The sequence below is a fragment of the Cibotium barometz genome, chromosome 23 (genome assembly GCF_041138505.1).
Source record: "Cibotium barometz isolate CiBa-2024 chromosome 23, ASM4113850v1, whole genome shotgun sequence".
In the NCBI taxonomy this organism is placed as follows: Eukaryota; Viridiplantae; Streptophyta; class Polypodiopsida; order Cyatheales; family Cibotiaceae; genus Cibotium; species Cibotium barometz.
The window spans coordinates 13,565,634-13,581,499 of record NC_141068.1 but is presented as its reverse complement, the minus strand read 5'-3'; the positions used below and the strand labels follow the sequence as shown (position 1 = coordinate 13,581,499).

At 45.2% G+C, this 15,866-nt stretch overlaps 1 protein-coding gene across 1 annotated transcript; it reads right to left on the bottom strand.

The window, feature by feature from the left end:
- Positions 1-4,747: 4,747 nt before the first annotated feature.
- On the bottom strand, positions 4,748-6,823 carry LOC147625656 (zinc finger CCCH domain-containing protein 14-like). The gene is made up of 3 exons (XM_086817705.1): positions 6,397-6,823; positions 6,149-6,218; positions 4,748-5,691 (listed from the first exon to the last, which is right to left on the bottom strand). The coding sequence occupies exons 1-3, from the start codon at positions 6,821-6,823 to the stop codon at positions 4,878-4,880; spliced, it is 1,311 nt and encodes a 436-aa protein (XP_086673831.1). The 3' UTR covers positions 4,748-4,877.
- Between the last annotated feature and the right edge of the window lie 9,043 nt (positions 6,824-15,866).

Here is a 15,866-nt window from a genome sequence, read left to right as displayed (position 1 = left end):
ATTCGTAGCCGCTCGGATGGGGATTACTCTCCATCCAAGCCGCTTGCGAAGGCCCGCCGTATGGCTGAGACAGCCTCCACCTCAGCAGGTCATCCATCATGAGGATCATCTCATGGAATGTACAGGGCCTTGGCGGTGCACACTATGTACGTTATTATGGTTGCTTGAGGCAGGAGCTTCAGAGATGCCTTGTTGGGGGCAGTATTGATATTTTGATGATGTAGGAGCACCATTTGAGTGAGAGCAGGATTCGGAGATTTGGGTCAGTGATGCTTGGTAGATGGGACACATTTTGGTCTGCAGGCTTTGGCCCCTTGGGTGGGCAAGGAGGAGTATGTATGGTCATTGCGGATGTATGGCAGCGGCAGGCCATTGTGGATCGCGGGGTCATTGTGCCTGCTCTGGTAGAGCACAATATGTTATTCTGAGGATGCACGATGAGTACTTTGGTGTGCTCAATGTCTATGCGCCCAACCATGCTAGTGCTAGAGCAGAGTTCTAGACCCTTGTTATTACAGATGCATTGCCCGAGGCCACACATTGGTGTGTTGGGGGAGACTTCAACATGCTTGAGGACCCGGCCGATAGGGTGGGAGGTAGTCATGTTACAGTGCACGACACAGAGCTTGTAGGGAGCGATTTTGTATGACACTGCGGATCACTGATGCATGGCAGCATGAGGCTTTCTCTCACTCTCAGGACAGTCTTAGTTTTTCTCGGTCGGATCGTCAACAGGGAGGGACTAATCTATCATGGATTGATCGCTTCTATGTGGGCGACAGGTTCGGGGAGCTTGGTGGCTCCGTTGGCATTCTCGCTCTGGCACCTCTTTTTCAGACCATGCGCCAGTTATTTTGACACTGGAGGAGAGGACACGGGAGACCAGCTTGTAGTTGAGGATCCCAGAGAGGATACTTACAGATCCCAGTCTTTCTGAGGACATTGAGAGGATATGGCATGATAGCCAGAGCTTTGATCTGGATGCAACAGGCCAGTGTGCCCAGGGACTCATCGAGCTCAGCTCTTTTCTGCATGCTACAGCTTTGACACGGCTGGGAGAGACTCGAGAGCGGGAGCGTCGCTTGAGATGTAGCCTTGCTTCGCTTTAGCGTCTTCAGGAGCAGCTGCTTACGTGTGAGTGGGTGGCGTCCCAGCTGAGCCAGGTACGCCAGGAGGTTAGAGAGGCAGAGGACCAGAGACATGAGGTCTACTATCATCTCCAGGCCTCTCAGTGGTGGACGCAGCTTGGTGATAGAGTGACTGGGGAGTTTTTTGAGATCATCGAACCTCGCCATGCTCGAGCAGGAGTACGCCAGCTCAGGAGGACGGATTGTTAGCCACTGAGCTCGGGGAGATTAGAGCCATTGCCATTGAGTTCTATAGAGACCTGCGTTCAGCGGAGCCAGCCATAGAGGCACGTGATGCTTGCAAACAGATTGTGTGGGTCCATGTGCAGAGGAGGATCACAGATCGTATACGCACGGTTTTGGGTGAGCCCCTTTCAGAGGATGAGCTTGTTGAGGCTTTGAGAGACCTTCCGTGTCATAGTTGCCTTGGGGAGGACGGATTGACACCTGCCTTCTTTATGTGCTATTGGGACTTTTTGGGGCCAGGCCTCCGGAGGGGCTTTCAGTATGTTTTGGACACTGGGGTGATGCCACAGAGCTTTTCAGAGGGCTTGATCTTTCTTATCCCCAAGTGGGAGGGTGTCTGATGATATTCGGCATTGGAGGCCTATTACGATCCTCAGTAGTCTACAAGGTCCTAGCAAAGACCTTGAGTTTGAGGATCCAGCCCTTCCTTGGGGAGTTGATTCATGCTACCCAGACAGGATTCGTCAAGGAGCGCAGTATCCTTGACAACATTTTCACCTTTTGGGAGGTGACGGCCCGAGCTAGATTTCTCGGAGAGGACTTGGTCGTGATGCTTCTCAATTTTGAGAAGGCATACGATAGAGTCGATTGGGGCTTCCTAGAGGGCACTATGCTTCGCCTGGGTTTTGAGCTAGATTGGATTCGAGGAGTGGCGGCTCTATACTCCACAGCTTGTAGCCAGGTGTTGATGGTGGCAGGAGGACGGGGACTGAGTTTTGAGTTGACCAGATCAGTCCGTCTCAGGGATGCCCTCTCGCCCCGTTCCTTTTTTTCTTCTTTGTAGAGGCTATGAGCATGTATCTGACAACAGAGGAGGTTGGTTTGAGAGGACTCCAGCTTCCAGTTGGGGTGAGGACCTGCTCGATTCTGAGTTTGCTGATGACACAGGATCGTTTTTGCATGGCCAGGAGGCCAATCTGCAGTGGGGCAGAGCAATCGCAGGAGGACGGGGACTGAGTTTTGAGTTGACCAGATCAGTCCGTCTCAGGGATGCCCTCTCGCCCCGTTCCTTTTTTTCTTCTTTGTAGAGGCTATGAGCATGTATCTGACAACAGAGGAGGTTGGTTTGAGAGGACTCCAGCTTCCAGTTGGGGTGAGGACCTGCTCGATTCTGAGTTTGCTGATGACACAGGATCGTTTTTGCATGGCCAGAGGCCAATCTGCAGTGGGGCAGAGCAGTCGCTATACAAGTTTTTGGTGTGGCTTCGGGAGCATTGATCAATTGGCGCAAAAGACAGTGGCTTTTTGGATCAGTAGCACTCCCGCTCCGTCATGGAGCCCATACCCGGGTTTTAGATGGATTCCTCCTGGCACAGCAGTGCGGTATCTGGGATGCCACATTGGACTTGATTTGTCACCTGAGCAGCAGATCACCCCGCTTCTTCTGAGCATTCGGAAGAAGCTTTTATATTGGAGTACAGCTCGGCTATCCTTGGTTGGGAGGGTAGTAGGTGACAAATCAGGTGCTTTTAGCGACTATATGGTACATCACGTCTTGCTGGATCTTCTTGAACTCTTGCATCAGCCAGGTATAGAGGCTGATCAGGAACTTTCTTTGGTTTGGGGGGCGGGATGGTCAGCCGGCCCGGGGCTAAGGTTGCTTGGGCAGTTATCACTCTTCCGCTAGCCCAGGGGGGCTTGGACATTATAGATCCAGCTGATCAGAGTAGAGCCTTATTGGGGAAGCTTATTGTTCAAGGGCTGCTTCCAGGCGCTAAGCCTTGGAAGGAGCTTCTTTTTCCGTGGGCTGCAAGCTAGAGCTCCCCCAACAGGGGGCACTTGGGCACCAGAGATACGGAGGACAGATTTGCCTTGAGCATCCTGCGAGCTTGGGAGCTGTTGAGATCGGGGCTTTCTCAGAGACCTCCCACTTGTGATGAGGAGCGGGCCAGACAGCCGCTCATCTGGAGCCCCGTGATACGCACAGGGCATGGTCATATGCTGGGTTCTCGGCCTCGTCTAGCCTGGGGACCATTGGCGGGGCACGCTGAGCACGCAGTTTTGGAGATTGGCAGGCCTTTTGCAGCCTCCCGGAGGAGATCCAGGCGGAGAGGCTGAGTCACTTCAGAGGGGGGCTGATTATGAGGGATGACGTTCAGGAGGCACTCACTGAGGAGTGGTTCACGCCTTTTGAGCCAGCGGCCCCATGGTGGATGGGAGCCTTTACCAGTTGGAGATCCTGATTGCTGTCAGAGCTTGCACTGAGGATGGTAGATGCCTCTACTATGAGATATAGGATGAGGGTAGACTTTAGAGAGTGGAGGCTGAGCCGCCCTTGGTTGCAGAGTGCATCTTTCAGAGGATACGGGTAGTGGCCGCCGCTTCTCAGAAGTGGCATATTGATCCAGACCCTACAGATGTGGACTCTGATTGGCGCATATGGGCATATGCTGCGCGCCCCTTGGCCCAGCTCCACAGTGGGACCCTGGCGAGTACGAGTGTCATGATCCTTATGCGTCCCCCAAGGCCACAGAGATCACCTTTTTCCAGTACACTGTTTGGTTGGGGAGGCATATTTTGACTGCAAGGAGGATGGTCTCTCCAGCTGCATCGGAGCATTGGAGGCTACAGGGACTCACACAGGAGTTCCTGGAGGATTTTTGGACTAGGCTCTAGGCTAGCCGACAGGCACGCAGGATCTCGATTTTCCTGTGGTGGCTGGTTGCGACGCCAGGCCTTTCACACCACTTGGCGCAGCAGCCCTTTCTATACTCTACAGGCCACCTGTTTGGATTTCCCCCTCCTATTGTATGATATAGCCTCTCAGTTATTTGTACTTGTATTTGTACTTTTTTGTACCTAGGGAGAGTCTTCCTAGCTGCCTTGATTGCATCTCTGCTCTGCCTTCTTATGAGCAAGAGAGGGGTTTTATAGCCCAGTGGGCGTTTTTTTTTATAACTAATGAAAGGATCTTTTCTCGGGAAAAAAAAAGGTTTAAAGCCCATTTGTAGATTAATAGGTTGTAGTGTTGCCCATTTGTAGATAAATAATTTAGTGTTAACCTCTATTAATGCTGCTTGCTTGAGCCCATTTGACATAACACTGCTGTATATGATCATTTGGTTTGGACCATTTATAACGATGACATATTTTAAAATTAGATGATGTTAAGGTATGGTGCTGCTGTTATGGGTACATTGCTGCTGGTTTTTCAGCATATTTATCACAAAATTTGTTGCATGTTGCATATTTGTGCAGCTAAGGTTCATGATTACCGTTGCACGATAGACGGGCTCCGTAAGTTTATTACACTCTGTGGACATGCAAGGGTGTGTAATGGGGGACGTTAATCATTAAACTAAGGTGGTTCATGGGGGGCGTTAATCATTAAACTAAGGTGTTTAATTAGACGACGTCCATTTTAAGACGGTGAATCTTTGCCAAAATTTCATGATTAGGGGATGCGATTGTTCCTTGATTGAGTGCGTTTGGCAACGTTGATGATTGACAGATTGATCGTGCGGCCAACTGCAAAGCCGATATCTCAAGTGCAGATGAACTGGATCATGCCTCTGCAACTGCAGGGGTTTCACGAGTCTCGGCAGCAGCCGCATGCACAAAATGGCATCGGCTCCCAAATGTGCACGTCCCTCCAGGGAAATTTCTGCACACCTTCTTGGACTTGTAGTTGTGAGAAGGCTTTCTCAGCGCATGCAATAGCACTTGCTTCACCATAAGACCTGCTTGCTTGATTTGTTCAAAAGAACCCTCCATCTCTACAACTCGAAGGTTTGCGTCATTTTGATGCTCACGAATGAAAAGCTTTGCCCCTGTGAGTCTGCGGATTTGCTTGGTATGCATGCCACTTCTCCCAATGATGGGTCCTGCTAGATTTGCATCAATGCTGACCATTGCTTTTGTGGATGCGCCAAAAGCATCTGCTGCTGCAGCCTTGCTCATGGTGGATGTTGGAGTCGGTGGTTGTTGCGCGGCCGAGTTCATAGAACAGCCATGATTCTGCTCCTGATCAGTTTCCATTATACCATCAAAGTTGATCGCATTTGTGGGTTGAGCACCATGAGTTGCAGAAACACCCACGCCTTTGCTGCCTCCGCCTTCAATTAGCCTGCCCATCTCTTCTTCCCCATGTGCAAAATGGCATTTCTCCCCATACCTGCAGCCCTCTGATGTACCAAACCAATTGCAAAGTCGGCTTTTATACTCTCCTAGCTTCAGGACTCTTGGCACGGTTACAAGCCTAGCTGTATTTAACGCCCCCATGAGGTTCTCCACTCCAACAGCCCCGGCCACTCCTACCATAGCTAGCTGGGGAGCAATACCTCTTTGCACATAATGAGAGAAACGGCACCCTGATGTGCTGCAAAACAGAACAAGATCAAAATCTTCAAAGCTTGAGGATAGAAACACAACTAAAGAATATATTAGCGGCATAATATAACACGTAAAGGACCCATAGCATTTAAGTGTAATGTTGGAGGATGTAGAGAATTTACATCATGTGAGTACATGCTCATGATCACATAACATGTCACACAGTATCAATATGCTGATAATCGCATAATTAGTAGGGTATGCGTATCAAACTGAAGGTTGGTTACACACAGACCTTGGCCGATCGAGGATATGGGCGCACAGCGTGACCAGTTCTGGAATCTGCCCAGGGACAGGGAGATACGTGGATTAACCGGCCTCAAGCTAATCACATGTCGTTCTAGCGCCGCGTGCATGTCAAACTAGAAGTATTCACATGCAGGCATCATGCTGGAGGATGATATTGTGTTGAGATGACCAAAGAGAAGGGATAAAAGACATACCTGAAGAAGTGGGGGCAGGCGGGCGGCTTATTTAGTTTGCTCAAATTGCCGGAAGAAGAAAGCTCATGTCCTGAGCCAAGAGGGCACCGGATTGTAAGACGTGAATGGGCATGAAAAGCATTAAAAAGAGCCTCCGCAGCTATGAAATGCAAGAAGGGTAGTGAATAATGAAGGTAGGATTTAAGCAGAGATGAGCATGTGAGTTGTGCCGCCCATATTATATGAAATTGAATCGGCAGTTTGTTTACCTTGTCTTGGGTGGCCGAAACGGCAGGCGCCGCCGAAAGGGCAGCCTTGCGGGGTGGAGAAGCGTCTGCACTTGAATTGTTGCAGTTGTGGTGGTGGTGGTAGTACTGGGTCCGCCGTTGTGGTGATGGTGGTGGTGGTGGTGGTAGTACTGTTGAGGTGTTGTGGTGGTGGTGGTAGTACTGGGTCCGCCCCTGCTCGGGTGGCGCCGTCCGTGGTGGGGCCCGCTTCATGGTGCTGCTCTTGATGTTGGTCTTCTAGCTTGCGCCTCTTGGGGCTCATGCGAAGAGGGGACTCCATTTTCCCTTGCGACACAAATTTTGCGAGCTGTCTGGCTTGCCTTCCTCTCGTAGGTTGGCAAACAAGCCACCCCGTGTTAATAACACGCACACGCACAAAATCGTGCCCCTTGACGATGAGGCGTTGCATCCCTACGAGTAGCTAAGAGTGACCTTTCCCAAATACATTACCCTAGGAGGCCTTATCAGGATGATTGAAAAGTATGTGTTTATTGGAGTCCGTCTTGGTCCTCCAGTCACAGACTCTATAGGCTCTAATGTCTCTACGATCACAAAAAATTATTATCTGTGGGTACTCTCGGAGTCAGACTCTAATAGGCTAGGCTCTAATATCTCTACTATTACAAAAAATTCTTATCTCCCCAATTATTACAACTATGAGGAATCTACCTCCATAGATATTTATTAAAAATTATGACAAAATTTCCTATGGATTCAAAATTTTTGTACTTGTATAATGTGAACTGCATCTCCCTAGTTCCAACCAAAGGCTTATCATCGTGCCATGCACCCTCATCTCACCTCGTCATGCCCTCTCGGCGAGCCTCTGCTGCCCTTCACCCTCCTTCCTTTGCATACAGTCAACCTGCAACCCACTACCTCCTCTCTTAACACCTTGCATGCACCCCTTTCATCTCCCTCCATCATAAGGTCTAGTATCCACATGGATGGTAACAAGGTATGGCCATTGCACCCTATCCATCACATACATTAGGGAGCCCAAACAGAGAGAGATGGGCACTAGCCAACATGGTATACCCTCGAAGTAGAGAGGGAGAGAGGAGTACATGCAAACCCGACATGCACTATGGACAAGAATGCTTCCTGCTCGGCATAGAGTCTGAGAGATTGAGACTGTGTAAGATTGCCCAAGCCCAAGCGCAACAGTAAGGTCGAGTTGGCAGGGACAAAGCGAGCCCCTTTCTATGTCAAATGAGAGAGAGGAGATGTGGGCATTGAAGAGGCATGCAACATGCAAGCATTCATCACAAAAGGTGTCATGAAATGACACTGCAATGCAAAGTGGTTCCATTTTATTAATTCTCACTTTTCTAAGGTTTTAATCCTTAATACTAGATCACCAAAGGCGTCATGAAATGACACTGCAATGCAAAGTGGTTCCATTTTATTAATTCTCACTTTTCTATCCTTAATACTAGATCACTTGAAGAGGCATGCAACATGCAAGCATTCATCACAAAAGGCGTCATGAAATGACACTGCAATGCAAAGTGGTTCCATTTTATTAATTCTCACTTTTCTACGGTTTTAATCCTTAATACTAGATCACCATCAACTAATTAATTGATTTTCCTTTTCCACAAACTTTGGGTCCCTATTAGGTCCAAGGAATAATTTATTTTCTTAGACTTTTGAAGGGTAAATATTAGGTTTTTGGTTTAAAATAGTCGTCTTTTCAAATGTGTAGGGTAGATGGTAGTAGCAGGCAAGTCGAACAAAATTCAAAACACAAAGCATTTGCTAGAGAATGCCGTCCTTTTAAAAACTACCAAAAAGAATACAAAGTAATAATGAGAAATAAATTGATCTTAGATTTTAAGGATCACAAATTCGTAAGAAGTACTATCTCCTTTGGGTGCACTATTTGGAAAACATTTTTGAGTTAACCTAGTAAAGTGAATCCTTCTCACCATCCTTCTCACCATGGGTTAAAGAGAAAAATGCAAATTTGAACAAGCATTTTCTTCATAGTTTCTTCCAATTATTACTATTTTTTGAAAAATTAGATAAGGCATTTTTTGTCCCATATGTCATGCCAAATCAAGAAGGCAGGTCTCTCAGTAATGCTCTCTAACCCCCGAAGAAATTGCTATTTATGAGGTAAGTGTTGGAACATAAGGTCCACCTTATCCTTAAATTGTTGGGGAGGGAGATTAGGGGTTCCATCTAAAAGGCCGAAACTAGGTCTTCTCATAGTCCATCTTTTTACATAAAAAAGGTTTCCTAACAAACCTCGATGATTTTCAAAAGGGATAAATACTGTACATTCAATGTTAGTAGGATTGTTCCAAACTTTATTCCATACATTGTCCAATCTTGGTATACCTTCAGGATTCTCAAAGAATAGCCCTTTCACAAACTCTTTTTATGGCTACTCTACCATAACCATGCAAATAAACTTGAGTAATTTCATCAACACATGAGGGCAAGCTTGACAGCCTTGGGGAATAGCTTCATCCATGGCCTACACACATGACATCCATAATCTTTTGTTTTTGCCTTGATACCACCTATGAGGCCCCACCCAGATCCCACCCACTTGGGACCGTCCTCATGAGTAGCTAGGTGTCTCCCACTTTGGATTGGATGGATGTTCCTCCAAACCCAAGGGGGTTTCAACAAAGACTTATCAGATCTTTGACCATTTCTAATTTTTTTTTAAAAGTAAGTAGTGGAATAAATATCCTAATTCACAATTTACGGCTTCCATCAGGCAAACAAGGGAGGAGACTCGAGAGCCTGGATCTGACCTTCCCGTAATCCAGCCACTTCCCTACCACTTAGTCTCTGGGGATGGATTTAATTTGATTTCCTTTGAGATCATCTCTCCATTCAAGGGTCAACAAAAAATTTACAATTTCAATTCCAATCCAAATTCCTTTATGATAGGATTTCCTGCACCTAAGGGTCATCCCCATAATTGTGCAAGTTCGTTGGTTGCCTAACACTGCATTTCTACTCCAAATACCTTGGTTCTCGACCTTTGTACGTATGAGGGTCCAATACTCAAATCATCCTTGGGATTTTTGATTACTCCACTTCCAGAATCTCCTAGGAGTCATGGGTCACGACCTCACCCAGAATCGCATCACTAGACCTCATCCTGGACCTAGCGGGCACTCGAGGAGGGGGTTAGGTCATGGCCCCTCTACTCCTCATCACTCCTTCACTTATCAATCTCCTCCATTGCCAGTGGCATAATTTGATCGCTATCTCCCACAGAGGCTAGTGACATCCCTCAAATAAGAGGCCATCCACATCCAAAATTTCCTTTAATATGCATTAGATAGAACACAAAACGTCCTGGACCTAGTGGACACTTGAGGAGGTGGTTAGGTCATGGCCCCTCTACTCCTCATCATTCCTTCACGTATCAATCTCCTCCATTGGCATAATTTGATCACTATCTCCCACAGAGGCTAGTGACATCCCTCAAATAGGAGGCCATCCACATCCAAAACTTCCTTCAATATGCATTAGACAGAACACAAATCATTCTCATTATGTAAATCTTTGCTTATTCCAACACCTTAAATGTTTGTGTGGCTCCATCCTCAGAACTTGAGTCTTCATGTAAATTCAATAGGGAGGGTTCATTAGATCCTTAGATTCCTTATTAAACTCACGCTGTTACACAAGAATCTCTCTCACTAGATAGATTTTGAAATTGATTTTGGAACTAAGTGCTTATGTTTATGTCTTGTTTTATCATGTTTACTAAGTCCCAATAGATATAATTTATTAGTGTTAGATCCTTTTAGGCTTACACACACACGTTTTCTGGAAATCAATTCTAGAACTAAGTGCTTATGTTTATGTCTTGTTTTATCATGTTTACTAAGTCCCAATAGATCTAATTTATTAGTGTTAGATCCTTTTAGACCTACACACACACACACACACATTTTCTTTCCCTAACTAATTTAATTTAAAATCTCCAAGTCTTAAAAGAGGAAATTCTACATCCAATCATTTAGTTAAACCTACATCTTTAAATTTGCTTGTGGTTAGAACTCAATTTTAGATAGTTAAACATTACTAGAAGTATTTCAAGGCATGCCTTATTTTACTTCAATTAAAATGAGACAAGGAAAAACATTAATAGATCTAAGCATCAAAACTTGATAATCCTATGATTGGAATAGATTAGCCAAGTAGGTTCTTCTCCATCCAAAAGTTATATATACCACTTAGGTAATGCCTTACCTTTTTGTGGCACATCATGATCTTGTTCTTCATTTTCAAAATCCATGTCGATAGGAAATGGGGATGGGCTACCCTCCATTAGAATGCGAGGAAGCCCATGCTACATGAGGAGGTTGTGTTGCTTTAGTGATTTCCTTGTTACATGATGAAGAAGAAGGAAGCTCCTCCTCCATCCGACATGGTTTTTCTTGGAATCCCACATCACGGCTCACTATGATATTGTTTACCTAAGGGTCATAGAGCCGATCTCCCTCTTTGACTCCATATTGTTACCAAGAAGAATTAGATTTTATATTTGGGAATTTGGAAAAATCCCAATTTCCATTTTAATTTGGTTAGGACAAATTAGCCAATAATAGGTCAGTAAAATGTATTAACTTCTTTTCTCCAAATTGCACATTTGTGATATTGAGGCTTATAATACTCAAAGTATACTATATTTGAGGACAATCTTATGGGAAAATTTTATTTAAATGCATGTTGTATTACCACAAATTTTATGATCACACTCGTCATGTTGCCTTAACCATATATCGAAAAATATAAAAAAATACTTTTGATCAATTCAAAGTTATTAATTAATGACAAACCCTTAGCAAGGATAGCATGCTCTCCTCTAAAATCAAAGTTCACAAATATATTTACTTTCATGAACTCAACATTACATCCATGAACATTACTCATCATTGAATGTGTTAACTTGATGACATCCTTATTTCCATTATATAATTGCTAATATGACATTAATTATCATATTTGTTTGTAAGTCAGTCAAAGATAATAATCAAAATATCAAAAATAACATTTCATTTGGAGATAGACCGATCATTAAAGATAAGGCCTTAACAATGACACTTACAACTATAACAAACCAATGCTCATTTAAAAAAATAGATTGAATGAAACACAATGACAAATGATAAAAACTTGATATTGATAACAATCATAGCCGGCCAAGAGCTCATCTCCCACCTTGAGGTTACATATAGATTCAACATAAATCTATCCATATTTAAGGTTATTGATTGACATGTGAGTTTTTTTTATGCCAAGGTGATAAATATAGAGAAACCACATCTTACATTCCCTTTCTCACTGAAGCTTGTAACCCGTCACATTTTCATCTCGAATATCACCCGACGTAGTATATACTCAAATATCACCCGACGCAGTATATACTCGATCCTCTTTGAAGTCAAATGTTGAGTCCTCAAGAATGGAGTACTTCCTTGATTTGGGGTGCATGAAACACAACAAATTTCAGTCATTATCATGAAGAAATTTAGATCCACAGTAGTGCAACAAAGCTCGGCCAAGAGAAACACTTGATTGGATAACTAGCCCTTAACTAGCACCCATAAGTATTGAACTCTTAAACCATAAGGAAACCTCATCAATGTAAAAGACTTCACCATTTTAAACCAGCCAATTGGCCAGTTGTAAATGGTCTCCATTGCTATCATAAACACAAATATCAAATATCCTTAATGTTGAAAACAATAAGTATCACAATGATTCGTGTTTGCACTAGGCTATACAATATTAAAGAACCCAATTAGTGCTTGCACTTGTGGTATGCTTGGAGTTGTGATATGAGACCCTTAGCTGTAGATCCTTGTAGTATGTTTGGAGTTGTGATGAAACCCTTAGTTGTAGCTCCTATGATAAACTTTTCTTATAACCTAGTTGGCATAGTACATTGTAACCATTTCATTTAGTTTTGGCACTAATGGTATTTCTTTCAATATCTTTAATTGTGTGTGCAATTAGAGTTGATGGAGGGGAGTGTATTGTTCTTGAAAATGTAACTTCAGAATCACATGTTACATGTTTAATAACACCTTGGCATGAACTAATTTTATAATTTGTATCACATGAGGCTACATGTCTCTTAGATTCATCCTTGTACATCTCCTCCCGCTCTATAATCACGCATCAAAAGTATTCATACAAGGTATGTGTGGGTGGTTGCAAGATGAGGGTACTCACTTTCGTTCACTCTCTCTAAAATTGGGACATCCACGAATCTCGGGCGGGGTACCTCAATTGTGATATCGCCATCAATTAAAACACGACACGTGCCTCCCAAGCCTAAAGTGACATATCTTGAACGAGATACCAACTAATGCCGCACTAGTAGGTCCGGGTTTCCAGTCATCATCCATGTCACCAATACAAGTCATCGCCAACACACTATCTCGATCAAGATATTCATGCCACTCAGATCCACATCAATGCCACGGTGTATCCCCCTAGACACATTGCTCAAATGTACATTCAACATATTTGACCAGCCCATATCCACCATCCATATATCTCGAACGAGATATTGAAATAAAATCTCGACCATTGAAATATCTTGTTTGAAGTATAGAGATGCAATCTTATCCATCCACATACCTCATTCGAGGTATAGAGATGAAATCAAGACCGTTTAAAAACCTCGAATGAGGTTCGTCTACAAAATCCAAGCCGTCCATTCATGCACATTTGAAGATGCAATATTGTTTATGTAGATGAGTGGATAGCCCACCATCGCACTGCTCCTGTGTCACATGGCCTAACATATCGTCAGGTTTGTGATCTTGGTCCGATTAGGGATGGAGCCTACTTAGATCTTTTCCTCGATAGCCGTGGGATGAGGCCTGGGGTGGGTAAGCTGCTTATGCGGTGTTCGCATCCTCATATGGCGGCACATATCTATAGTCGATATGTTGCCGCATATGGGAGGATGCCGAACAACCGCCAGATTCCCATATACTTCGCAAAGCAATTATATGTGGAGTTTGTCTTAGGGGAGGAGGTTACACTAGCCATCGACCAGGTGGTGGTGCTGGCTGAGGCCATCTCCAGGACCAGGGTAGGCGGCCTCCACCCCAGGGTAGGCGGCCTCCACCAACACAGCCCTTCGTGTAGCTCTTACAGGTCCAGCGTTTGTGCCTATGTCAACAGTCGAGGCTTTTGGCACCCAGGTTGGCATCGACGTACAGAGTACCACGAAGAGCATCCAGCACGTGGTGCGTTTGTTCTCACTATCAATACCGACGATAGATGTCGAGGTATTTACACATTTATTACTTTTTAAGTTTATTTAATCATTTATTTACATGTTTATATATACTTTTCTATATTTTTACATGAGCGACATGGTTGATTGTGTCATGTAGGGTCCCACACCTACCACTGAGAGACTCACTCAGGAGTTGGTAGAGGCGAGAGCAGAGATTGACTGCCTTAGAGCTGCATTATTGCAGACGACAGAGGCAGCTACTACTGCAGAGGCACAACATGCGAGAGTCTCACATCCAGAGCAGGTAGGTTTCTCTTGTACATAAAAGAGTTATAATTAAGGTCCTAAGTTATAAATTTCTTTAAGTAATACCTAATGAGAGAGACTAATCCATTATTTTTATGCTTTACTTTTTGCATAGGCTAAGAATGAGGTAGAGAGTTCTAGAGCTGAGGTGCAGGAGCACATGATTATGGAGCAGATTGCACAACATAGGGCAGAGCAGTTGATGCTGCATGTTTGGGAGTTTTGCAGATCCTTAGACGTGACATTGCCCTACTTGCCTTTATATCCACGGCCTGTTATAGAGGTTTTTGATGACCTCTCCCTCAGGATGCACCACCATTCCTCCGTGATGCCTGTTGCGCTCTCTATATCAAGGACATTGATAGTACTGGTGGATATGCTCTGGGATGTGGACATTTTTTCCATTTGTCTTGCATCACCCAGGAGCTAGTACGCTTCTCAGCATGTCCCTCTTGCCGCGCACGCGTCGACCTAGCGACATACAGAGTTTTGGGCATTGACGATCTTCACCCAGGCTTCGCTCGAGTAGATGCTAGGACTGACAAGCCTCTTGATTTTACCTCAGCTATCGACTTGGAACTCGACGTCGTCGATAACAGAGATCAGGAGCCTGAGGTGCCTCTAGAGATTGAGTGGAGTGCACATGAGTTTGATGCATACCAGAGAGTCCTTCACGAGAGCCAAATCAGAGCATACGAGCGTGTGGGTGGTGCTGGTCCTAGTGGCACCTCGGGTGATGGTGCTAGCAGCAGTGCTGCTTCTTATGAAAGCAGTGTGTCCTTACAGCAGAGGAGCCTACACACGCAGAGTGGCAGACACGTACCATTGCTGATTACAGATTTTGGGTTCACAGACAGAGACGTCTTGTAGTAGCATGACGTAGAGAGAGGGAGAGGGCTATAGCAGCTTATGGGACTCGTGAGCTCCCGAGTACACCGGCACCAGCTCATGATCTTGCCTTTGAGGCAGACCTCCCTACAGATATTTGACGACCCCCACAGCCGGCATAGCCTCCTCAATGTGCACATCAGCCTTGACACGTACATCGACCAATAACATGCTTGCAAAGTTTGCTCATGATCGAAGCATGTTTGGGTTAGTCATTAGCGCCGCCCAGTGTGGATTTTTACAAGTCTCTTGGTGCTTAAGAGGCCATGGAAAATCTGGGTCTTCCCCATACCATCGTACCCAAACATGCTCCGATGGGGACCAAACTTTGCAAGCATGTGCAGAGAACCCACCCCCACATGCTTGCAAAGTTTGGTCACAATCGGAGCATGTTTGGATTAGTAATTAGTGCCCAGTGTGGATTTTTCACGTCTCTTGGTGCTTAAGAGGCCATGGAAAATCCAGGCCTTCCCCATACCATCGTACCCAAACATGCTCCGATGGGGACCAAACTTTGCAAGCATGTGGGGGGGCCCCACCCCCACATGCTTGCAAAGTCTGCTCATGATCGAAGCATGTTTGGGTTAGTAATCGTCCAGTGAGGATTTTTCAAGTCTCTTGGTGCTTAAGAGGCCATGGAAAATCCAGGCCTTCCCCATACCATCAACCCAAACATGCTTCGATGGGACCCAACTTTGCAAGCATGTGGGGAGGACCCACCCCCACATTCTTGCAAAGTTTGGTGACAATCAGAGCATGTTTGGATTAGTAATTAGTGCCCAGTGCGGATTTTTCAAGTCTCTTGGTGCTTAAGAGACCATCCAAAATCTGGGCCTTCCCCATACCATCGTACCTAAACACGCTCGGATGGGGACCAAACTTTGCAAGCATGTGGGGAGGGCCCACCCCCACATGCTTGCAAAGTTTGGTCATGATCAGAGCATGTTTGGGTTAGTAATTAGCGCCGAGTGCGGATTTTTCAAGTCTCTTGGTGCTTAAGAGGCCATGGAAAATCCGGGCC

Excerpts from the sequence above, each read along its gene's own strand:
- LOC147625656 (XM_086817705.1), bottom strand. The coding sequence starts at position 6,823 with ATGCAACGCCTCATCGTCAAGGGGCACGATTTTGTGCGTGTGCGTGTT. Across the intron at positions 6,219-6,396 it reads TTTCGGCCACCCAAGACAAG|GACATGAGCTTTCTTCTTCC; the intron begins GTAAACAAACTG and ends CTCTTGGCTCAG. Across the intron at positions 5,692-6,148 it reads GCCTGCCCCCACTTCTTCAG|CACATCAGGGTGCCGTTTCT; the intron begins GTATGTCTTTTA and ends TCTGTTTTGCAG.